Here is a 25,194-nt window from a genome sequence, read left to right on the forward strand (position 1 = left end):
TCACACCTGCATCCTCAGCAAGCCAGCCACTGATGACAGAGACCTTGATGGGTGACCTCCTCCAACTTCCTCACCCTTGATCACATCTTCCTCTGGTTTTCCCCACAGGTGAGCCACTCACATGCACATATATACACAGAGCATCTTGTTTCTGCCTCTGTATCCTAAAGAAAATAAACTAGCCTCCATCTCCTTAGAGATGGGCCCAGACTTCTGATGTGGCTGACCTCCCCCTTCCAGCTCAGCCTGAGGGAGAAAGACTAGAAGGCATACTTGGTCTCCAGACGGAAAACAAAGGCCTGCCATTGGTTCTGTATCCAGTTGAGTTGGCTGAAGCTGTGGGACCAGCCATGGCCAGCAGCTCAGATATTAGGCTCAATGCAGCGAGGCCTGAGAGGGAGGGATGGGACACCAAGTGATGAGATGGGGGAACAAGGATGGTGGGTAGGCTAGCCTCGCAGCATGGTGGGGAAAGTGTCTCACCAGGTGACCGGAGGCCAGAAAAGTTCTAATTCAGTTACTTGCTAGCTCTATGACCTTGGTCAGGTCCCTTAAACCCTCTGAGTCTCAGTTTCCTCCTCCATAAAGTTGGTAAGAGATGTTATCTTGCCTTAATTATATACTTTGTTTGCATAGGGTGCAGTTCAGATACAGTATAGGTATGCCTTGTTTGTTGTGCTTTGCTTGCAATGTTGCATTTTTTTTTCACAAATTGAAGGTTTGTGGCAACACTGCATTGTCAGATTATGGTTAGCATTTTTTAGCAATAAAGAATTTTTAAATTAAGATATGTGCACTATTTTTTAGACTGCAGAGGGCCCAAGGAAACTTTCTGGCATGATGGAAATGTTCTAAAACTGGATTGAGGTGATGATTGCACAACTCTACAAATTTACAAAATATTATTAAATTGTATACTTAACAACTGGCAAGTTTTACTGATATATAAATTATTCCTCATAAAGCTATTTTTTAAAATGCAAAAATAAAGTATGGAAAATATGAAATTCAACAATGATCAATTTATGACAAATCTTGTTTCATCTATATGAATGTCCAATTTCCTCACTGTACTATTTTGATGCAAATTCAAGATCACATTATTTCATTTGTAAATATTTTAATATGTGTCTCTAAAGATACTCTTAAAAACAGTAACCACAACACTATTATGACAGCTGAAAGATTTAGTAACATTTTCTTACTGTCATCAAATATTTTAACAGTGTTCAAATTTCAAGCTGTCTTAGAAATGTTATAAATGTTTGTTTACAATTTGTTTAAAATCAGGAGCCACATCAAGTTTACATATTGTGATTGGTGGACATATCTTTTAAGTCTCTTTTAATCAACACCTTCCCCCTGCATATCTTCTCTCCTCCCCTCACTTGTCCTGCAGATATCCTACAGTCTGCAGTTTACTGATTATATTCCTGTAGTGCCATTTAAAGTATTCCTCTGTCCTATAAATTGGTTTTGGATCTAGAAGTATGATCAGATTCAGGTTCAACTGTGAACAACACTACTTCACAGGTGGTGTGTGCTGCCATCATGGGGCACACAGTGTCTGGATGTCTCTCTTTTCGGATGTTAGCAACCACTGATGCTCTGTGCCCAGACCCATTCATTCATTCATTGGATACCCCAATAAAAAATGTTTAAAAAACATGAAAATGCAGAACACCACCTTAAGGCAAATGAATTACTGTAAAATATTCCTGTAACCACCACTCATGTCAAGAAATAGATCATCAGCCACGCAGAAGTTTCCATGTGTCCAATCCCAGTTACAGCCTTCTCATTCCTCCAAAAGTAACCACTGCCCTTACTTTTATACTAAGGACAAAAAAAGACATAAATAGTGTGCATCCCTAGACAGGTGGTTGAACCTTACTCATTTTCTACATGCCTTTTTAAAATCTTTTTCAATCTATAGCTCTGCAGATACTTTTTTTTTTTTAAAGCACATGTTTTGTGCAGGACTGACTTACTCAGTGGTCACTAAAGGAGCTATAAAAGGAGTAATGAGGAGTCAGACTTTAGACTCTATTTGGCTTGGGAAGGGCCAGACTTAGCTCAGGAATTGGTGAAATCCACTTAATATCATGCAGCGATGTGTGAAGGATGGAGAGATTCAAAGAAACATAAATGAAGCCTGTGGAGGACTCCTTCCAGTTTATCCTCACATTCCCGCAGTTAACATCCAGATCAAACATCACTTCCAGCCAGGAAGGAGTAGCAGGGACCAGATTTACCCTCTCATGTATTTTGTCTGTTTGCTTTTCAAATGTGACTTTCCTTTCTCAGATATGTTGTAGGGGGAACAGGGTTGAGAATCTCTATGTCCTCATGTATACTACACCTACCTTACTTGGGTACATTCTTAGTCTGATTCTGTCCCCATGCCAGTGGCTAGGATGCTGTCCTGCTGGTGACATCACTTATGATGGAAATGTTGTGAAAGGCAGGAACATCTGGACTCAGTCCTGTTTCTGTGTCAGGCATCTGTAGAAGCCAAAATAGGAAATTCAGCCTTAGTGCTCAATTGTGTATTTTCTTGTGAATAATTATGAATTTTAAAATTTATTACAAAACATAGCAAGTAGGAGAAAAGTATGGAGAATAGTGTATCAAATATCACTGTATCCACTACCCAGTTTTATCAAATCTTAAAATTTTGTTGTCTATTTCAGACCCATATATATAGTACCTATTAACTGTACTTGTAACTATATATTATATACATACAATATCAATTATGTATATATGTATGTATATAATATTGATATCTATGTATAACAGATATCTATGTATGTAATAGTATAATATCAAACACAGATATTATATATAGGATAATACATACAATAGTCTATGCACACATACGTTACATCAAGCTTGTTTGTTATATTTTTATTTTTCAAATCTTCTATATTTTTACTTTTTTTTTTAACCCATTTGATCTATCAGTTACTAAGGTAATTTTGTTAAAATCTCCCTTTGACAGTGGATTTTTAATTTTTTTCTTGTAATTTTACCCATTGTTACTTTGCATTCTGAGACAGTTAGTTGAGCGCAAGTTTAGAATTGTTACATGTTCTTGGTGGTATACTTTTGTCCTTATGGTATGACCCACTTTTTTTCCTAATGAGTTCTTTTGGACTCATCTATTTTTACATATTTAATTTCAACCTTTCTGTATTCCAAGCATGTCTTTAGTAAGCAGCTTATATCTGCATTTTTAAAAAGCCAGTGGTCTATCAATGGAGTTCATCCATTTATATTTATTGTGATTACTTACATGCTTGGAAGTTTTTCCTATTATCTTTTTTGCACTTTATAGTTACTACGCTTTTTCTTTGCTTTGTGTGTGTGTGTGTGTGTGTCTGTGTGTGTGTGTATTTGTCATGCTTTCTCTTATATGGATTTTTAAAAATTGAAATTTAATTGACATATAACATACTAGTTTCAGGTATACAATATAATGATATGACATATGTATATATTTTGAAATGACCACCACAATAAGTTTAGTTAACATCCATCTGCACACATACTCACAAAATTTTTTGCATGTTGAGAAATTTTAAGATCTAGTTTCTTAGTAACTTTCAAATATACAATACAGTAGTGTTAACTATGGTCACCTCACTGTATATTACAGCCCCAGGACTTAATTATCTTATTCCTGGAAGTTTGTACCTTTGACCACCTCCACCCATTTCACTCACTCCATGCTCCACTTCTGGCAACCACCAATCTGTTCTCTGTATCTATGAATTCTCTCTCTCTTTTTTTTTTTAGATTTCACATGTAAGTGATACAATGCAGTATTTATCCTCTGTCTGACTTATTTCACTTAGCTTAGTGCCTTCAAGGTCCATCCATGTTGTTGTGACTGGCAGGATTCCCCTTTTTTAATAATTGAGTAATATTCCATTGTGTATATTAATATATATATCTAATATCTAATATATCATATATGTGTGTGTGTGTGTGTATCACATTTTCTTTATCCATTCGTCCATCAATGGACACTTAGGTTATTTTTATGTCTTGGCTATTGTAAGTAATACTCCAATGAACATGGGGGTGCAGAGATAGCTTTTGAAGATAGTGACTTCATTTCTTTAGATAAATACTCAGATGTGGAATTGTTGGATTATATGGTAGTTTTACTTTTAATTTTTTGAGGAACTTCCATACTGTTTTCCATAATGGCTTCACTGGTTTACATTCTCACCAACAGTGTGCAAGTGTCCTCTTTTCTCCACATCCTTACCAACACTGGTTTTTATTTCTTATCTTTTTGATAACAGCCATCCTGACAGATGTGAAGGGAGAGCTCACTGTGGTTTTGATTTGCATTTCCCTGATGATTAGTGGTGTTGAGCACCTTTTCAGGTACCTTTTGGTCATTTGTATGTCTTCTTTGGAAAAATGTCTATTCAGATCCTCTACCCATTTTTAAATCAGATTTTTTTTATTGAGTTGTATGAATTCTTTATACTTTTTAGATATTAACTCTTCATCAGATATATGATTTGCAAATATTTTCTCCGTGTCATAGGGGTTGCCTTTTCATTTTGTTGATGGTTTCCTTTGCTTATACTTTTCCATGTTTAACAACCAAAAATTGGAAGGATGTACGAAACAAAGATGTTTGAATATTGACCATCAGGCAGCACAGGATAGTGACTCCTGAAAGACCAGAAACAAGCCAGGTGAGGTTGAGGTTTGCAGGCAGGAGGGACCCAGGCTGAGCCAGGCTGTCTCCTTGAGCTGGGGAGATGGGGTAGGGAGTTCAGCAAGGCAAGGCAGCTAGTTTGCAGGACAGAGCACAGGATAGGAGAGAGAGATCTGGAATCTCCAGTGGGTTCCCGGTGCTGGTCAGCTATTCAGCACATGTGTGTCAGAAAACTATCTGAGGTGGGAGAGAACCACCTGAAAAGAGCAGAGCGAACAATCTTCAGAGCTCACACAAGGATGGAAATCGTGACTTTCCCTCCAGCTGATGTGGAAAACCTCATAATTCATGGAGCATTGGGTAAATGATGCCAAAGGGTTTGCCTCAGTGGTGGGGAAAATTAGGCCCAGACTCGGTGCTGTTCAGTTCCCAACTATCAAAGACTTAAAAATAAGCCTTGAAAGGATCAAACTGTTTCTAAGTGAATTAACTGCATCCTGAACAAAGCCCAAGAATATTTACTGAAATACAAAAATATCCAAGACCCCACCGGGTAAAAGTCACAGTACTTAACATCTAATAAAAAATTATAATAAGGAAAATGTGGTGTGTATGTGTATATATATACATACATACACACACATATATATATACACACACAATGGAATGTTACTCAGCCATAAAAAAGAATAAAATATTGCCATTTTTAGCAACATGGATGGACCTAGAGATTATCATACTAAGTGATGTAAGTCAAAGACAAATATATGATGTCACTTATATGTGGAACATAAAAAACAATATAAACAATATAAATGAATATATTTATAAAACAGGAACAGACTTAGACATTAAAAAAAATCAATGATTACCAAAGGGGAAAAGAAGGGAAGGGAAAAATTAGGAGTATGGGTTTAACAGATGCACACTACTACATATGAAATAGATAAACAACAAGGACCCACTGTATAGTGCAGGGAACCATATTCAATATCTTGTAATAACCTATAATGGAAAAGCATCTGAAAAAAATATATCCAAATCACTTTGCTCTACAACTGAAACTAACACAATATTGTTTTGTTTGTTTTTTAATTTAATGGAGGTACTGGGGATAACACAATATTGTAAATCAACTATACTTCAATAAAATTTTAAGAAATAAAATAAAAATTCCAGTATGGAAAGGAACAGAAAAATATGACCCACAGCGTGAAGAATAATCAATTGAAATGGATCCTGAAATTATTCAGATAATAAAATTAGTCAACAAGTATATTAAAAGAGTTATTATAACTATTCCATATGTTTAAGAAGTTAGGGGGGAAGGTATAGCTCAAGCAGTAGAGTGCATGCTTAGCATGCATGAGGTCCTGGTTCAATCCCCGTTACCTCCTCCAAATATAAATTAATAAACTCAATTACCTCCCCCTCATTAAAAAAAAAAAGAAGTTAGAGAAAAATGGAACACGGAAGATTTTTTTAAAGACCCAGATCGAACTTCTAGAGATGTAAACTACAATGAAAAATATATTGGATGGGGTTCATACCAGATTAGACACTGGCAAATAAAAGATTAATAAACCTAAATAAATAACAGTAGAAACTATCCAAAATAAAACATAGAAAAAAGACTAGAAAAAAATGAACAAAGCATAACTGAGCCGTGGGACAACTTGCACAGTCTGTATGCAGGGTATTCAGAGTCTCTGAAGGAAAGAGGGGGGCAGAAAAAATATTTGAGTAAATGATGGCCAAAAATTTTCTAAACTTGATGAAAACTATAAATCCACAGATACAAGAAGCTCAACAAACCCCAAGCACACGAAACATGCATAAAACTACACCAAGGTACATCATAGTCAAATAGAGTAAAACCAATGACAAAGAGAATATCATATAAGTAGCCAGCAGGATAAAAGACATCACATACAGAGAAACAAAGATAAGGATAATGGCAGATTTCTCATCAGAACCAATGCAAGCTAGAAAACAGTAGAGAAACATTTCTAAAATACTGAAAAAGAAAAAAGACAACTCTGAATTCTAACCCAATCCTCAAAGAAGACTGTGTCTTATCTCTGCTCAAAATTCTCCAGTGATTTTCTATCTAGAGGTCCGAGTCCCCTGGATGCTGACTCTGAGACAGAGATGCTCATGCAGGAGGCTTACGGGGAAGTGCTCTGACTATCAACATTTGGGGAGGAGTGAAGGAAGCAGCACTGGGCAGAGGAGATTCTGAGCTTTGATGCAGCCTCAGTCGAAGCCTCAGCTGAACCTAACAGGGGTTTGTAAATGGGATGTCCCTTCAGAGCTGCCATGAGTTGGGGTGAGGACCTGGCCTTGGTGCTCACAGGTTGATCATCGATTGGCTATGGGATGCCCCAGGAAGGGCACGTGATTGTGGATGAGGCAGCTCCCTTGGCCAATGGCAATTCTCAGGGAGAGAGTGAGCTGAGAGCTGTGAATCTTCAGCACCCCAGGCAGCCAGGGTAATGAGTCCCCAGATTCTGAAGGGGGATCTGGATGGCTCACCGCATTGGCCACTATGCTTCCAAAAACTAAATGGAAAGAATCCAATTATCTTAACACGGCACAAAAGGCCCTTCATGAACTTGTACATGGTCACCCCCAACTCACCACATGCTGTCTTCTCAGCCTGTGCCCTGGCCCCACTCATCTGTTGAAAAACTCCTACTAATCCTTCAAATTACAGCTGAATACACCTCCTCTGAGAAGCCTCCTCTGACTACTCTTGCAGACTCAGTGATCCTTCTTCCCAGCATAGAGTTTTGGGGCATGAACTATGGAGCCAGGGTTTGAACCCCAGCTATGCCCCTTGCTAGCTGTGTATGTAACCCAAGGCAAATAACTCAATCTCTCTGCATCTTAGTCTCCTCATCTATAAAATGGGTATAACAATAGTACTGCTACCTCAAAATGTTGTTGTGAGGGTTAAATGAGTTAATATGCATAAAGTCAGGACTGTGTCTGGCAGGAATAAGTCGTTACCTCTATTATTATTGTTGTTATTGTTGTTGAAGGTACTCAATGTGCATTTGTTGAAGACATGAAGGATGGAAGGAAGGACCTGAGAAAGACAAAGTGCAAAGAATGTTCAGAGAATGCTGAGCAATCCAATCAGTCAGAAGGGTAGTAATAGTCTCTATGGGCCCATATTGGGAAGAAAGTTTCATGTCATAGTAAGGAGTATGCATGTTATTTGGTAAGAGAAAAATGAGGGTTTGTCAACAGAGGGGAGAAGAGGCCAAAAAAAAGAAAGGGCCAAGTTGAGCCAGGAGGTAAGTCATGTATGTAGTGAGGTGAGAGTTATAGGTGATGATGTTAGAAGAAATGGGGGGGGGTCCCCATATGGGAGGATGGGTACAGGTGAGGGGAAATGAGTCTAGAGGAAAGTAATATGAACATATGGAGGATGCGTTGGAGACTCAACTGAGGCTGACGGGAGCAGGCGAGGAGTGACAGTGACATCCTGGGACTGGAGAAGATAAAAATTGATGGAGACAGGTGAGGTTTGTGGAGAGAGATGAGTGATGGAGCCCTGTTCAGAGGTGGGGGTCAAGTGCACAGAAGAGATCAGTGAGGACAATCTAAGAGCGGGAGCAGGTCCATCCGAGAGAGAGTCCTAGGGCCGCAGGATCGGAGAGCAGCAGAGTAGAATGTGATGTCAGAGCAAGGACGGTGATGTAAGAGCCGGGGCGGTGAGATGGTGATGTCAGGGCTGGTGCTGATGCTGGCGACGCAGTGCATTGTGGGCAGCTCCCCGCTCTGCCGCTGCCGCCGCTGTCGCCCGAGGAGGATCGGGGCCGGGTCGGGCCGGGCCGGGATGGTCCCGGTCAGGAGGCCGCCGCCGCCGCCGCTGCCGCCGGAGGGAGCGGGCCACCCAGCGCCGCACTGAGCCGCCCCCGTCTCCGCCCCGCCCCGGTCCCGGGGGATGCGCCGCCCCGAGCCGCTGCCTCCGCCGCCGCAGCCGCAGCCGCAGCGGGCACAGAGCAGGTGAGGCGAGGCGGGGCGGGGCCGGGCCGGCGGGCCGGGCGGGTTCGGGGAGGGGGCCCCTTCTGTGGGCCCATCGGGCCTCTGGCCTGGCTCACTTCCCAGCGCAGCCTTCCCCAGCTCCCCCTCCCTGTGCCATCTCCGCCCGAGCTGGGACGCTGGCCTACACAGCCTGGGCCGCATCCCGAGGCCTGGAAGAGCGCCCTGCCCCCCAGCACACATACCCACCCTCTCCAGCCTGTCCTCCAAGGGGTTTGCTCCTGGCTTCTAACCTCTGTCCTGGACCCTAAGGCTTCACTCCCCTGTCATCCCTGACAGTCGTTCCCAGCTGTCTTCATAACCTCTCTCCCTGTCTTCAGTCCCTCCATTCCTGCCATCAGCCTCCTTACTTCCCTCCTCACTCCTTCAACTGTACCCACAAACACCTCTTGGGGTCCTGTCCCCTCATCACTTGTCATCATTATCCCTCACCTGTTTCTATCTTATGCAACCCTCTCTTCTGATCCTGTCACCCCTTGTTCCTTGCATTCCCCTCTGCCCCCTTCCACGTCTCTTTTCATGTGTTCCCAGTACCCCTCACCAATCTCCTTCACCTCTTCTTACCTGGGCTCTCAGATTCCCCCACACACCTGGCTCACACCTTGCATAGGTGCACATCAACACCTATATGCACGTGCCATGATGAACTGCTAACCACTTAGTATACCGCCACACCCCACATCACTGGCCCACACTCTTATACATGCACACTCCCTGACAGATAATCATAAAAACCTCCTCCACAAGCCTTACCTCACTACACACCCATGCCTCCACACACCAAAGTGTCCTGAGGGGGCAGTCATGGGGCAGCCAGGTTCCTCGTGTTCGTGTCATCCAACCCTAGCCTGGGCTGAGTGCAGTCCTCTGAGGCAGAGAGTGGGAAGGACGGTGGGCAAAGGCAGGAAACCCTCATTTATTCTCCTATCTCCACTCCCCGTTTTCCCGTCTCTCCTCTTCCTTCTATGCTTGCCCATCTATAAAATGGGAGCAGGACTCACATCTCCCTCATCAATCTATAGAATCCACCATCACAGGACTGGAAAGCCCACTGGAGATCACCCTGTCTAACTCCTTAAGGTTCCCTCCCTACTGGTTCAATTGCTTCTTCAATCTTGTCCTTAACCTGCCTCCATCTTTATTCCAGAATCCCCATCCTTACCTCTCCCTTCATCCTGCCACTGCCCTCACTACCCTCCGAATTCCTGATGCCCCATAACTGCTTGGCAGAAGGAAAGCAGAGGCCTATGTGATACTCCACAATTCTGATACTCTGAAGTTGTGTGGCTTGGAGGAAACAGTCAGCTGAGTCATTTGAAGAAAGACAGAAAGAGTGACAGTGTCCCTCTCCATGAAGATCTTATCTTTACATGTCCCTGGCAGCATGCTGTAACCTGTTGAAGGCTGTTTCCACTCCTTCACTATCCCACACTGCTCCTGTACCAGGATGGCCAGACACAGGAGCCTTGGGGAGTTAGTCCATCCCAAGGAAAGAGAGGCTCACGGAGTTCCCACCCCATCCAGAGGTATCTTAGGAACTTCCCTCCTTTCGGCTTCCCCCACCAAACCTGGCCTAACTTCCTTTCCTCTGTGACTCTCCAGGATCTCTATGAGGGCAGAGCCAAGTGCTTATAAAAAGTGTAGGGAGAAAGAAGAAAAGATCCTGGTTCCCTCTCTGTCCTGGGTTGGCAGAGAGCTCAAAAAGCCTCTTTTGACCCCTGCCTACACACAGGCAATCACACAGACAGACACAAAGACACAAACACACAGATGCACGCAGGACACACAAAGACATACACATATACACTCACACAGAGGGATACACAAACAGACACACACCTGCCCACACTGACATTTCTCTGGATAACACTGGCTGGCTTTCCCAGCCCTCACTTGGAACACTCCCCTGATATCAAGCTTCTACCTATCCAAATGTGGCAAGAGCTGTGTTTCTTTTTGTCAGTTCCTGAACAGACACAGAAAGGTGTGGTCAGAGGCTCTCTCACCCCGTGTCCATCCAGATCCACTGCTCCCTGTCACTCCTCCTGCTTTCTGTTAGGTCTGCTGTCCCCACCTCCCCTCAATTCATCCTGCCTCTCCCCCTCTGAGTAGCTACAGGGCTGTCATCCCTCTAAAATCCATGTCTTAGTCCATCCCCTTATGTTCACCCCATCACTCACATTCTTGCTTCTCACCCCCGTGGCAGTGTCAGTGGTTGGGGCTCAGCACTGAGAACGGTTGCAGCCTCCTCACTCAGCACCATCCTCAGAGGGCTGGGTAGCTCCTTATTTTCTGATGCTCACATCTCCCATAGTTGACTAGCAGGTCTCTGTCACTCTGGTGTGTGTCTTCCATGGGTCACCCCTTGGCCAGCAGTTCTCTCCCTTCGGTAAATCTCAGATGCACAGTTCCCTGGGCCCAGGGTGGAACAGGGAAGGTGTGGGTGTGGGGGCCACGGATGGAGTCACTCAGGCTGGTCCTTCTTGGCCCAGATCTCCCCTACCTAAGCATCTATCCCAGTCTGATGCATCCCTTGGTTAGGAAGTCTCCCCCACATTAGTGAGCATATGTCTCTTTGGGAAACGCTTTCCCCACAGCCGGTTCACACATCATTTTCCTCTCCTTTTTCCATCACGTGTGTCTCCCGTTGTTGATTTTCACATCTCCAGTTTGTAGTTTGCATCTCCCTTCCCATGGATAGCATTTCTGTCTTCTCTAGCCTCCACCCAGGTGTTTACACAATGCTTCCCCCAGTGACCCCTGGAGCATCTATCCAGTGGGCCAGGGAAGGATGCTTGCCAGGAGAACGGAGCTCCTCTATTCTGTAACTGCAAGGGGGTACTGGGCCCTAACTTGTCCCCCCTCACAGCCCCTCCCCACTCCCCCAGGTAGATGGCCCCCCAAGGGCAGGCCCTGCGGACACCCCTCCCTCTGGCTGGCGGATGCAGTGCCTAGCGGCAGCTCTTAAGGACGAAACCAACATGAGTGGGGGAGGGGAGCAGGCCGACATCCTGCCGGCCAACTACGTGGTCAAGGATCGCTGGAAGGTGGTGAGTGAGTGACCAGCGGGCAGAGGGAAGGGCGGGGGTCGGACGGGAGGAGAGGATCTGGAGATCTGTTAAAACAGGTGCCCTCGGCGCCCCTACCCTAAGAGGGAGGTGCCCCTAAGCTTATTTGCATACGGCTTGCAGGTCAATATTTTGCTTACACTTGCGGACAATCGCTTTCTCCCGGTGCCCTCTCTTCAACCCTGCAATCTCTCACCCCTTTCCCGGCTAGGTCACGTTGGTCGGGCCCAGCCTGGAACAACTCCTGGTTGGATGTTGGAGCAGGAGCCGCAGAGCGCGGTGTGGGGAGGAGGGCGGGGATGAGGGAGGGGGCTCTTCCTCTGCTGGACCTTGGAGAAGGGCAATGAGTGAGCCCCTCCTCTTCCGCAAAGGACAGAAAAGCTGGGTTGGGGAAAGAGGCCCTGCAGGCGGTTCCCACCGCATCCGCACTCCATCTTCTCCAACCACCCTCCTCCCCTCACTGCTTCCTGCGGCAGGTGCAACACTCCGGGACTTCATCTCCCAGCGTGCCTTGCTTCTCCAGCCCAGGACTTCAGGCTGTTCGGCCTGCTGGGAGTTGTAGTCTGAACCTCCTCGGGGCTTTGGGCCTCCGATGGGAGGGCGACACGTGAGGGTTGAGGCTAAGGCAGTGTAGTGTATGCTGAACGCACCTACTATAAATCAATCCCTGTGCCACAGCCCGCCTTCCTTTCTGATGCTTGAGAGAGTTCTGATATCCTTTTTAATGGAGTTAGGATGATGTGGGGCAGAATTTGGGATGATAGTATGTGAGCTTGTGGGTCTGCATAGGGTGGAGGTAGGGGTTCAGTGCACCAGCGGTGTGAGGTTGAGAGAAGATTGGGGCCTGGCTGCCAACGGGTCTCCATGGCAACAACCACAGAGTGGGCTGGTCCCCTAGTGGCCCAGGGAAAGTGGCAAAGATGGCAGCTTTATCAGAGATGTCTCTGGGTCTGGGAGAGAGGTGAGGAGAGGGAGGGGGTTTGAAGGAGCCAGAGAGCTGAGGGAAGGGTCTGTCTATGTCCCAGAGAGGGAATTCCTGAGAAGGAGAGTAAGGGGACAGACATTGGAAGAGGAGGAACCAGGGCAATAAACAAAGAAATAAGGGTCTGGCAAAGTGAGTAGTGTTTCTCCAAGACGCAACCCACACCCTACACTGGGGTGGGGCAGGTTGGAGGCAGGGGGACTTTTGCATTGAAGAGGTGAGAAAAAGAATATTCACAGGCATACTGAGTTTGGGTTAGAACTCTCCTTTGCTTTTTGAGATGAGTGGAGAGAAGTGACAGAGCTGGTGGGGGGAACGGGGCAAGCCCTCAATCTTTGCCAGGGTGACCTCAATTTCCCCTCATTCCCTCCCCGGCCCCTGGAGAACTAGAGAGGGTGGGGTGCCAGATGCCTCCCCTCAGCCAGTCCCTAAACCAAGAACAAGTTGCCCAGGTGGGCTGTGCTATGAGAAAATGAAGGTCAGTGGCACTAGGTGGAGTATTTAAAAATAATAACATTTTTTTTTGAGGGGTGCCTCTCAGAATCAGAATATCAAACTATAGTAACAATAAAAACTTAACATTTGTTTTGAGAACTTACTGTTGCCAGGCGCTGTGCAAAATGCCCTCAATGCATTATCTCAACAACCTATGGAGTAGATACTGTTATTATCCCTATTTCACAAGTGTGGAAACTGAGGCACAGAGATGAGCTAACTTGCCAACTTCCCATGACCAGTCAGTGGAACTGTCTGACTGTGGGGGCAACAGTCACCGAGCTATGAAGCTTCCCAAGAATTAGCCAGTCCAAGGATCAGGATCATAGAGCTGAAGAAGAATTGCGAACAATTCTAGCCAAACTCTCTCATTTTACAGAAGGGGAAAAGCAGAGGCTGAGAGAATTTAAGAAACTCACTCCAGGTCACCTAGAGCTGGGCCAACAAACCAGGTTTCCTTTTTCCTAAGTGAATGCTGGTCCTGTTGTGTTGTATTTCTCCTGCTGTTTTTTTTTTTTTGTTTTGGGGGGGGTCCTTTGACAGGGGGTAGGGGGTTGTGAGAAAATGTAGGAGGGGAGGAATAGGGTCTGGTGCAGGGAAGGTGAGAGAACATTCCTGTTACTGGGCGTGGGCAAAGCTGTTCTATGACTTTGCTGGGCTTTGGGCACTTTTGCCTTCACAGGCCCCCTCCAACATAATAAAGTACTGAAAATTGCATTGTATGACTGCATTGGTATAAAGAGGAATCAATTAATATTATATAATACAATTTTTTTACCCAAAATTTCATTTTTTCCCCTTCTGATTTTAAAAGAAATTAAAACATTTTCATGGCCTCCTAAAAGTATTATTAGGGTTACTGTGCCCACTATGCTCCCCCACCCCTAAAGGTTCTGTAATGGGTGGCTAGGGGGTGAAGAGGGAACTAAAGAAGGAAAGATACGTTCTGTTTAGAAATAAAGGTGGTAGAGAAATATCTTTTGGCACCGTGGGAAACTGGGGAGTAGGTTACAGATATATCTTGGCTACCCTGAGCCTTACTTATCATCTCCAGCAAGGATTTTGAAGACTGGCAGATCTGGGCTTGAATTTCAGCATTCACACTTATAATGCCAGTGTGGTCAACCATCCCTGTAACACTGTGGTGAGGAGTGGGTTCTGCATCAGATTTCCTGGGTTTAAGTGAAACCTGGCTTTGCTACTTACTGGTAACATGAACTGAGCACGGTACTCACCTCTCTGTGCCTTAGAAGTTTTTCTCCTGTGACCTTCCTCACCTAGGTGGCTAGAAGTATTTGCAGATGAGCTGAGGTGACATCTGTGAGTTGAGATGTGGTGGTTGTCCTCCCCCTCGCTCTTTCCTCCATGCTCCAGCAAAGTAAACCATAAAGAATCTAGAAGAAATTGATTCTCCCCTGAGTTTAAAGTTTCCCAGAGGAAGACATGCCATTGCTTCCTTTGAGTCTGCATCTGTCCCCTCCTCCTGTTCTGAAATTCTTCTAGAAATCTGACCTTAACTTTCATCTCAAGTAGACAAGGCATCCTGGTTTCTCACTGTTCTTCCTCCCTCCCTCCTCTTTCCTGGTCACAAGAACCCAACCAACCTTCCATTTTTCTCCTAAAATTTCCCTTATATCCTTCTCTTTCTCTCTAGAGTAGCTTCAGTTGTAACCTGCTGGCGACTCCCAGTCCTCAGCTCTGCCCTGCCCCCATCTCCCTCCATTTCCATGTTTCAACCACCATTAAACATTTATGGGGCATCCGAGTGCTGAATAAATTCTAAAGGGAGGGCTGGGAGATGCAGGAGGCTCAGAGTCAGGAGTTTACAAGCTGGCTGATCAGAGCAGCCTCCATCCAATCATGAGCAAGCCCAGCTGTGGCTGGTGAGTTACAAGCCAACAGGACACAAGTTAGGGCTCTGGAAGATGCTCAGAGAGGGCAGGCCACCCATGTGGGGAGGTGAAAATTGAGCTGTGCATCTTTTTCTCCCTCCCATTGAGGCATTCTGTTTGCACAAATTTATTACATCTGTAGAAAAAGAATCCCCAAATTTTCCCTGCTGGGTGTTTTTGTCTTGCTTCCTCATGATTCATGATGCCAGATGAGGTTGTCAGTGCAATGAAACCACACTGATGGGATGGGAGTGGGTTATTCTGCCATTTTTCGAGATCTTTGAGTTGCACATCACATATGGGGCTGATCACTCCACGCTTGTTTAGCCTGCCTGTGGGGTTCACAACAATTTTCCAAGCTCTGTGAGCATCGATGATTTCAAACTGACCAACGTAACTATGCTTCATCATCACAGTTAGAAACTGGAAATAACTTTGAAGCATGGCCTGATAAGAACCTAGCCTTCGCCTCTTTGCAGCAGTGTTAATGCTGTTGAGAGCATCAGCCAGGACCTTCACCTGTGCCATTATGGAGGCACAGACAGATGGCAGAAAGGGGGTACATCTTTCTTAAACCAAATGAGTCTCAACTTAGAACTCAGGACCTTCTCCCTATCCCCTGATCATTGCCTGCAACAACCTCACTCTCCAAGACCCCTGGGCCCTTGACTTGAAATGACTTTTAATCCTGCCTCATAACTCAGTTCTGCTTATCGGCCCTGGCCGACACTTCCTCCATCACAGTTCTCCCCTCTGCCTTTTCCCACTGCCTGCCCTGGGGGTGCTGGAGGAGGAGGGACTGGAGGGTCAGAGCTCCACTACACTGCCCTCGGGGAATAGACAGATTTTTTTTTTTCTTCAAACCTCCATCCCCACCATATTCCCCCCGAGAGGAATCTCTCTCTGGTTTTGGGCATCTGTCCTGGGGCCTTGGGAGTGATGTGAGCTTCAGCATGGGGCCAGGGCAGTGAACCTCTTTTGCTGAGTCCCCTCCCCCAAACACTCCCCTTGAAATGCTCTCTGCTCGTGGTGACACCTTTCAGGAGACTGCCAACCCTGGGAAGGGCTGGCCTCCCTGAGGGACCCACATGAAGCTGCGAGGTTCTGAAAATTAGTTTTCCTTCTGGATGGAGGCTGCTCAGTCTGTATGGGGGATGGGGAGATGGTGATATTTATTGTCCTTAAAAGGCTCATGACGGCCCATGATCTCTTCAGAATCCTGCATTGGCTTGTCTGCATGTCTCTGTAGAGTCTCAGTTCTCACACCCTTTCCCACTGCCCACTCTGATGTCTGGCCCTGTGTGTGTGTGTGTGTGTGTGTGTGTACGGTTGTAAACCTGTGGGCTGTGCTGTCTGTCTCCAGCACTAGGAGGGGAGGTAGGAGCACTGGTGTGTGGGGCGAGTTGGGACCATAGGGTCCTCCCCTTCAAGGACAGCCCCTGCCCCCATCAATGGAGGGTGTGACCCAGCAATGGATGGGATGGGAGCTGCTCAGTCTGATCCCTGTGTCCCCTATTTTCTCCCACCTGTCTCTGTAGCTCAAAAAAATCGGGGGCGGGGGCTTTGGTGAGATCTATGAGGCCATGGACCTGCTGACCAGGGAGAACGTGGCCCTCAAGGTGGAGTCGGCCCAGCAGCCCAAGCAGGTCCTCAAGATGGAGGTGGCTGTGCTCAAAAAGCTGCAAGGTGCGGGCCCAGGGCAGGATGGGAGGGAAGAGGTGATGGAGCCAGGGGCTGAGAGGTGCTGGGGTAAGAGGCTGGGGGTGGTGGGAGGAGATGTGGTGTGGTGGAGGAAAGAGGTGATGGAGCCAGAGGCTGAGAGAGGTGATGGACGAAGGGAGATGGGACCAGAGTCTAAGAGCGATGATGGCCTTAAGTCAGCAGGAGGTGGTAGATGTGGTCCTGGGACCAGGGCTGGGGGACCAGGAATCAAGAGTGCACCAGGAGCTCACCTTAGGGCTGGAAGTGAGCAAGGAGTAGGCATTGGAAGACCCCTGTCTGTGCCCTCAGGGAAAGACCACGTGTGCAGGTTCATCGGCTGTGGCCGGAACGAGAAGTTTAACTATGTAGTGATGCAGCTCCAGGTGAGTCCCCGTGGCCCATCCTCCCTTCACTCTCCCCCAAGAGCTTGGGTGGTGAGTCCTGGGGTGGTTTAGAGACTGTGACCCCAGGAGGAGGGAGGAGTGGGCATAAGCCTTTGCAGGCGAAGCTGGACAGAATGTCAGGGTGGTGGTGGTTGGGATGGTAGCTGAACTGGGCCCACCCCACCCCCACCCCAGGGCCGGAACCTGGCCGACCTGCGCCGCAGCCAGCCGAGAGGCACCTTCACACTGAGCACCACGCTGCGGCTGGGCAAGCAGATCCTGGAGTCCATAGAGGCCATCCACTCCGTAGGCTTCCTGCACCGAGACATCAAGCCGGTGAGGGCTGCCCCCTCCTCCAAAGCACACCGCCCACCTCCTCTCCTTCTCTTGGTCCCCTGGTTTCTTCTCCAGAACAGTGGTTGGGGCAGGGATAGCCTCTTCTACCTTTCCCCTCCCTCTGCTCTCCAACCCAAGCCCCATCTCCTCCTCTCCCCTACCTCCCAGGAGCACACACCTTGACCACCCCTTGGCCATGCCCATGTCCTCCCCTCTGTTCTCTTCTCTTCCTTTATCTCACCCCTGACCTAACAGTCCTTGAACCTGGAAAGGTGAAGGGGTTGGGGGAGGACAGAGGGACTGAAGGAAGGAGACCGAGAGCTGAGGCTCTGGCAAGTAGCTGACTTTGTGACATCTTGGATCTTGGTGTTGGAAAAAACCCTCCAATTTAAAGGGGTGAGGCCCAGAGAGGTTGGTTGAATGGCTCAAAGTCACACAGCAAGAATAATCCTGGTCTCCTGCTGCCTCAGAGAGAGGCAGTTACACTAAGCCACATGGCCCTGTGGGTAATCCCAAGGATTCCGAGCCTGGTAGACCTTGGCTGGGTCATCACTTGCTGCGTGATCTTGGAGAAGCCCCCAGTTTGCCCTTCAGTTTCCTCCTCTCTAAAATGAGGATAATCACACTTGTCCCTCAGATGAGGTTCCATGACCTGCTGCCCATGGTGATGTTTTACTCTCACGTGAGTGTACGTGGGGCAGAGGGTCCCTCACCAGAGCTGTTTCTTGGCGCCCCCTGAGGTGGGCCAGGTGGGCTTGGAGCCCCACACTCACAGCTACTGTCTTCCTCCAGTCAAACTTTGCCATGGGCAGGCTGCCCTCCACCTACAGAAAGTGCTACATGTTGGATTTCGGGCTGGCCCGGCAGTACACCAACACCACGGGGGACGTTCGGCCCGTGAGTACCGCGGCTCACGGGAGTCATGGCCTCTCGCCCCATCCCCTGACCTGGGGACCCTCCACCAGTTTTTCCTGCAGCTGCCTAGACAGGCCAGGCCTTGTGCTCAGTGTGACCCAGTGCTGGGTCCACACTTGGCCCATCCCCTCTCCACCCTGGCCTGGGCTCTTGGTGGATGCCACATCCATGCCCTGTGGTCTGTCTGCCAACCCTGATCAGGGATGGATGCAGGGGCAGTGAGTAGGGGCAGGAGGCAGGTTTAGGATTGAGGTTGGTGTGTCACGCTTGCTCCTGATGAGGCCCGACATGCGGGGTGGGGGTCGGATGGGAGACTGTCAGGGTTAAAGCAGGCAGAGTTGGGCTTGGCAAGCAGGGTTGAGATGTGGCCGAGATCAGGGGCAGCAGGTGACGTTCCTGGTGGTGTTCTCCCCTCTGCAGCCTCGGAATGTGGCCGGGTTTCGGGGGACTGTCCGCTATGCCTCAGTCAATGCCCACAAGAACCGGGTGAGTGGCAGGGCCGGGACTGAGGTACATGGGGACAGTAGGGGCACAGGTTAGGAGCAGAGTACGCTGCTGAGAAAGAGGGCGGGTCAGGGGCTGGAAGCTGCCCCTCCAGAGACCCTGATTGGAAGAAGGCTCCACTGACGTCTCCCCTTGAGGTCACCTTCTGCCTTGTTTTAGGGGATGCCCTCCTCTCTGTCCACATCACAGATCTCTGTGGGGTGAGAAAGCACACACAAACATTTTGACCATGAGATTCTGTGTGTGTTGGTGGGGCAGGAATTGAGCCATGGCTTCAGGGAGACCCCAGCTCTGCCCACAGGGTTCTGGGTGTCAGGCCCCTTGACTGGTGGCCCTCAGTGGAGGGTCAGCCCCCCACTCCCAGGGAAGGACCTGAGAGCCGTGGGTGACCCCCCTCCCCGCCCCCGCCCCCAGGAGATGGGCCGCCACGATGACCTATGGTCCCTCTTCTACATGCTGGTGGAGTTTGCAGTGGGTCAGCTGCCTTGGCGGAAGATCAAGGACAAGGTGAGCGCTGTGCATCTGGGTCTAAGGACAGGGAGGGGGCGTAGGGCAGCTGGGTCTCCATCTTCCTGTGCTCTCTTATCTCCAGGAGCAGGTAGGGATGATCAAGGAGAAGTACGAGCACCGGATGCTGCTGAAGCACATGCCCTCTGAGTTCCACCTCTTCCTGGACCACATTGCCAGCCTCGACTACTTCACCAAGCCTGATTACCAGGTGGGGGCCTGCCTGCCAGCGCACCCACAACACCTCTCTGTGGGTGACTGTCTCCAGCACCACTCAACCTGCTGAGGCCCCACACCCCTGCCAGCTTGGCCCTGAGTACCTCCCCTGGTCTTCCAACTGCATGAAACTTTTGTGCTCTTTGTAAACAGTAGTCACAGCTAAGATTTATCAAGAGCTCATGCTGTTCTCAGTGCTTTTCCTGCATTAACTCATTTAAGCTTCAAAACAAGCCTTTGGTGATGTTGCGTGTTCCTTATGTTATTACTCCAGCACTTAACAATTAATGAAGCCAAGTGCTTTGAGGTACTTCACATGAAAACTCTGCAGGAGACCAAGTGGGATGATTGTGCCCATTTCATAGATGCAGAAACTGAGGCCTGAAAGCCTGGTTAGGAGCAAGGCGGGGCTCAGGCACATCTGACTCCAAGTCCAGTGCTCTTTCCAAGGCACCATCACCACACCCCAAAGGGACCCACTGACCCTGGTCGGGGAATGGGGGAAACATCAGCAATCTTCTGCCCAGGATCCACTACATGCCAGGCATGAGGCTACACACTGTGGGAGCAGAGATAGTGTCAGACCCATAGTGGGCCCACAGTGAAAGGGGTCCTGCCAGCAGAGAGAATGCACTGGAGAAGGCTAAGTCAGAAGTGGAAAGGTCTAGGAGGCCACCAACTCCTGAAACCAGAGACCTGGTTGTTGGCAGAGTTACCTCACCATGGCAGTAGGGGACTCATTCGGTCCTCAGACCACATAGCTCCGAACACACACTGGGCTGGGCCCTGTGCTGGCTGCTGGAAATGTAGAGGTGGTAGATAGGCAAGTGAACAATTCAAACTGTTGCTCTGTGCCCAGCCCTGGAACTGTGTGGGCAGGGAAATCAGGGAAGGCTTCAGAGAGAAGAGGATGCTGGGAAAGGAACTGCAGGCAGAGGAAGCCGCCTGCAGAGGCATGGCCCCAGGTGGTGGGTTTGGGGAACTACTGCTGATGCTTCTGCTGAGATGGTGGAGATGGCAGAGGAGGCTCGGGATGGTCATCAGGAAACAACTCTGAGGGCTTGTGTCCAGCCAGTGGGGCTTAAGATGATAATTTGCATGCTTATTTGCATATCATGTGCATGTTTTCATTTAAAATCAATGTGCCCTTCTTCCAATACCTCCTCTTGGCCCATCCCTGACCTGGAAGGTCCCTCTCTTCCCCCTGCAATCCCAGCAACTGCCCCCTCCTCCTGGCTAGCCCTGGGGTCACCTCTCTGTCCTCCCGCCACCCCCACCCCTGCAGTTGATTATGTCAGTGTTTGAGAACAGCATGAAGGAGCGGGGCATCGCTGAGAATGAGGCCTTTGACTGGGAGAAGGCGGGCACAGATGCCCTTCTGTCCACGAGCACCTCCACCCCGCCCCAGCAGAACACCCGGCAGACAGCAGCCATGTTTGGGTGAGTCTCCGTGGGAGGTGTGACGGCCAGTGAGGGGGGCAGACGACCCCTGCCCCGAAGTGTCACCCAAGAAGCCAGCCCTCTCTTCCTCTTCCTACCTGGACACAGCTGGCTGTCTCTCCTATTCTTGGTGCTCAATGGCAGGGTTCTTGAACCTTAGGAAGTTCTGCCACAACTCCACGTTCAACCTGGGGATAGGGTGGGCGTCCTTATTTGGAGTTTTGACCTTACTGGGGAGCATGGAGCCTGAGTGAGATTCCCCAAGCCCCAAAGTTTGTCTGATACTCAGCGATCACACGTGTCCATTCGGTGAACAGGTCTTGAGCCCCAGCACCAGGCCCTGTGGGGGATTAGAGAAGAAACTTGTAGCCCCTGCCCTCAAAGTGCTCTCAGTTGAGTCTGGGATGTTTGTAATCAATGGGTCAGTGATTTCAGACCCATGTGACAAGTACAAAGACTGAGTGGCCCAGAGAGGGGCCAGGGTGAGAAGGGCTCCCCACCCCGTGCCGGGAGCGAGCCAGGGGACATGTTGGGGAGACTCAATAGGATTTGCGAGGATGTTGTGTGCCTGGGTCTGTAAAGACATGGCTTGAGGAAATCCAAAGTGATTCTTTGTTTAGATCCATTTTCTTGGTCTCCTGGAGGCCGATAAGTGAACTGCAGTAGGGAGCTGGCAGGGCAGGAAGGCAGTAGGGTCTCCTAAACAAACAGAACCAGGTGGTGCCATGCCCACCCCTCAGGCCTCTGCCCACCTGAGGGTGGTCTGATCCCAGCGGCTTTGCAAGCCTGGGATGGAGACTGGACTGCGGACAGCACCACCCTGCTGGGGCCTCACCTGTGCCCACTCCCATGGGTGGTGGGTGGTCTCCAGGGCCTCCAGTGGAGGAGGGCACCCCTGCCACCTTTGCCTACGGCCCCCTCCTGGCTTCCACAGGGTGGTCAATGTGACACCAGTGCCTGGCGACCTGCTCCGGGAGAACACTGAGGATGTGCTGCAGGGCGAGCACCTGAGTGACCAGGAGAACGCACCCCCAATCCTGCCTGGGCGGCCCCCTGAAGGGCTGGGCCCCAGCCTGCACCTTGTCCCCCACCCCGGGGGTCCTGAGGCTGAAGTCTGGGAGGAGACAGATGTCAACCGGAACAAACTCCGGATCAACATCGGCAAAGTAACTGCAGCCCGGGATAGGGGGTGGCGGGTGGCGGCCTTCCCCTACCTGCTGGCTCCCCACCCACGGGCACCTCCCTGTTCCTCCATCTACCCTGTGGCCCTGCCTCCCTGGCCTCCTGGTCCCATCGCAGGATCTCTGACATCCTGGTACTCAGACCTCCCTCTGTCTCCTTTACCCCGAGAAAACCACCTGATCCACAGCTGCCCTGTCAGCCCCAGCTCACGGAACTCCCCTCTCCTGCAGACCCCTTGTATGGTGGAGGAGGAGCAGAGTCGAGGTGTGGGGGTCCCCAGTTCGCCAGTGCGTGCACCTCCAGACTCACCAACAACTCCAGTCCGTTCTCAGCGCTACCGGAGGGTCAACAGCCCTGAGTCGGAGAGGCTGTCCACAGCGGATGGGCGGGTGGAACTGCATGAGAGGAGGTGGGTCTGGGGCTAGGGGGATGGTCTAGGGCCCCTGGTCCCCTGGACCTTCACAGGGCTGGTCTGGAGGAAAGGTCAGATACAAGGCAGGACTTTAGAGTCAGTGACAGGAGCTGGATGAGGGGTAGGGGATGGAGAGGGCCCAGCTCAGGCCACAAAGGCGGGTGGGTGTGGGGCAGGTGTAGGAGGGATGCGCTGGCTCCCCAGGCCCAGGAGGAGGTGAGGGCTGAAATGGGAGGTGGGTGTGCTTCCAGAACCTCCTTCCCTAGGGACTAATTACAGATGTCTCAGAGCAGCTGCTGAGGCTCCCTTCAGCTTTGGGAAGGGGCCTGGGAGAAGGGTTTGGGGAGTGCTTGAGGGGACAGACTAAATTTTGGGAATCAGGGCTCAGGGATCTGAATGTCAGGGAGGGACCTGGTTGGTGGGAAGGAGTATTGAAGAGTTTAGAGCCAAAGTGAGCCTTTAGTAGGGGTGAGAGTGTGGGTAGTTGACCCTGGGTGGCTAATGGCCGCCAGGGACCAAGGGCTGGAATCTCCCCTGAGATCTGGTGGGTGGGACAACCTTGGGTGGGAGAGATATCCCCACCCTCCCTTGGCTCTAGGTGGGTCTTGACCCCACAGCAAGGCTGGTGCCCTCTCTGCACCTGGAAAGTTATTTCTTCCTGAGGCCCAGCCCTGGGTAGGGGGTCCTTTCCACGCTCACGCCCCTTCAGGCCCCACCTCAGCCACAGCCCCTCCTCTGGTTTCTGCCGCAAACTCACTCCACCTCTGAGATAGGGCACAGTGCCTCTTTGGGGTGTGGAGACGCCCAAGCCAGGGCGCCCCTGTACCAATTCCTGTGGTAACCCCAGGACAGAGGGACGCAGGCCCTGTCCTGAGGGAGCCGACAGCCCTCACACACACTCACATTTACACACACCACACGCACACACTCACCGCACTCACATTTACACACACGCTCACAGGTTGAACTACCTGGGACTGAAGACCACATTTTCATCCATGGGTGCCCAGAGGGCTCAGGAGACAGGGAGGAGTGAGGAAGGGCAGTCTGGAAGGGCCCTGAGTGGAGAAGAGAGGTGAGAAATGCTCTCCACAAAGATGAGCCCATTGGTTTGGCTCCGAGTGAATCCTTGTTTCAGGGACAGTGGGCAGAGGAGAAGGTCGAGGAGAAGGTTCGGGATCTCTGGCAGGAAGAAGGGTTTAGGGGGTGGGGTTCTGGGGCACTTGGGACACGAGAACATATGAAGCAGATGGGATTGGGGTGTCCCACCTCCTCCCCCATCTTCAGCCCCTCTCTTTCTCTCGCATCCTCTCTCCTTTATATCCATCAAAACTGTACTCTCAGGAAAGGAAGTGATACCAGTCACTTACTGGGAGTATGAATATGAGACCTGAGTGGTCTCCCTCTGGGGGTTTTATCTTAAGCCTTATGAGCAAATTGATAGAAATGTTGTATAGAGTGGAGGTGGCAGGTCCCACAGAGGCTGGGGTGGGAGGATGCTGAGAAATCCCCACAGCTGGCTTTGAACTGCAGCCCTCCCCTCCCAGGCTTGATGCTGGTGAGGCTAGAAGTCAGTCCCCTGCCCACAGCCTGAGTGTGAGCAAGGCCTCCGTGGTTCTCAGTGGGGAACCCTGGCATTTGGAAGGGGACAGTTCTTCCTTGTGTGGCATCCTACAACCAGAAATACTCTCACCTTGGGGTCGGTACACCCCAGTTGAGAACCTCTGCAAGTAACGTGAGGTTCACAGCACAGGCTGAGATAGCAAGGAAAGAGATGTCTCCAGGTAGGATCTGCATCCCAGAGGCAAAAAGGCAGAGGGGACCCAGCCCCTGCTTGACAGAGCTTGCAGCCTCCTGGGGAGGCAGATTTGTAAACACACATGTGCTCCGCTCTGTGACAAGAGGGGACACAAGGAGTGCCGAGAGGGCAAACTAACCATCGATGCAGGATGGAAAGGCTCCCTGCAGAAGAGGACACCCAAGCTGGGTCAGAGAGCAAAGAGTGGAAGGACAGACTGTGTGGAGGGAGTGGCATTTATAAAGGCACAGAGGTGTAAGCAATTTGGAGAAAAGCAAGCAAATCTGAGATGGATCTGGCTAGGGGAAGGGGGAAAATAGGCCTTCAGCTGACCACCAGGGGCCTTGGATGCCAACTAAGGCATGTGGACTTTGTCCTGGGAGCCACTGGAGTGGGTTGGGGGTGATAAAACCAGTCAGGCAGGCCTGCAGAGTAGTGGTAGAAGAGGCTAGAAAAGGGCCAGGGAGCCTGTATGGTGTGGGAGCCCTGGCTGGGCAAGCATCAAGTTACCTTTAGGAAGATTCAGCTTCCTGGAGGGTGATCTGGAGGACAGCGTTCCCTTGGGCACAGGAACCAGATTTTACTTTCTGCATATATTCCTGGAACACAGTAAGCATTCAAAAATA

General features: G+C 49.5%; 2 protein-coding genes across 2 annotated transcripts in view; one reads left to right on the plus strand and one right to left on the minus strand.

Annotated features, from left to right (window-relative positions):
- Positions 1–8,099: 8,099 nt before the first annotated feature.
- TTBK1 (tau tubulin kinase 1) overlaps positions 8,100–25,194 on the plus strand; it is a 40,862-nt gene continuing 23,767 nt past the window's right edge. Inside the window, exons 1-12 of the mRNA XM_031434659.2 lie at positions 8,100–8,701; positions 11,626–11,787; positions 16,713–16,860; positions 17,185–17,258; positions 17,454–17,594; positions 18,387–18,491; positions 18,930–18,995; positions 19,428–19,520; positions 19,606–19,731; positions 21,022–21,176; positions 22,111–22,342; positions 22,589–22,767. Of these exons, the coding sequence (XP_031290519.1) occupies positions 11,680–11,787; positions 16,713–16,860; positions 17,185–17,258; positions 17,454–17,594; positions 18,387–18,491; positions 18,930–18,995; positions 19,428–19,520; positions 19,606–19,731; positions 21,022–21,176; positions 22,111–22,342; positions 22,589–22,767 (1,427 nt within the window). The 5' untranslated portion in view covers positions 8,100–8,701; positions 11,626–11,679. The remainder of the gene's footprint in view (positions 8,702–11,625; positions 11,788–16,712; positions 16,861–17,184; positions 17,259–17,453; positions 17,595–18,386; positions 18,492–18,929; positions 18,996–19,427; positions 19,521–19,605; positions 19,732–21,021; positions 21,177–22,110; positions 22,343–22,588; positions 22,768–25,194) is intronic.
- On the minus strand, positions 15,185–15,919 carry LOC135318626 (small ribosomal subunit protein uS8-like). Its single transcript, XM_064476509.1, has one exon. The coding sequence runs from the start codon at positions 15,700–15,702 to the stop codon at positions 15,193–15,195; it is 510 nt and encodes a 169-aa protein (XP_064332579.1). The 5' UTR covers positions 15,703–15,919; the 3' UTR covers positions 15,185–15,192.

Source organism: Camelus dromedarius, chromosome 19, assembly GCF_036321535.1.
Source record: "Camelus dromedarius isolate mCamDro1 chromosome 19, mCamDro1.pat, whole genome shotgun sequence".
Classification (NCBI taxonomy): Eukaryota; Metazoa; Chordata; class Mammalia; order Artiodactyla; family Camelidae; genus Camelus; species Camelus dromedarius.

Bases quoted from the DNA above. Each gene is read 5' to 3' on its own strand.
- LOC135318626 (XM_064476509.1), bottom strand. From the start codon at position 15,702: ATGGCACAGGTGAAGGTCCTGGCTGATGCTCTCAACAGCATTAACACT.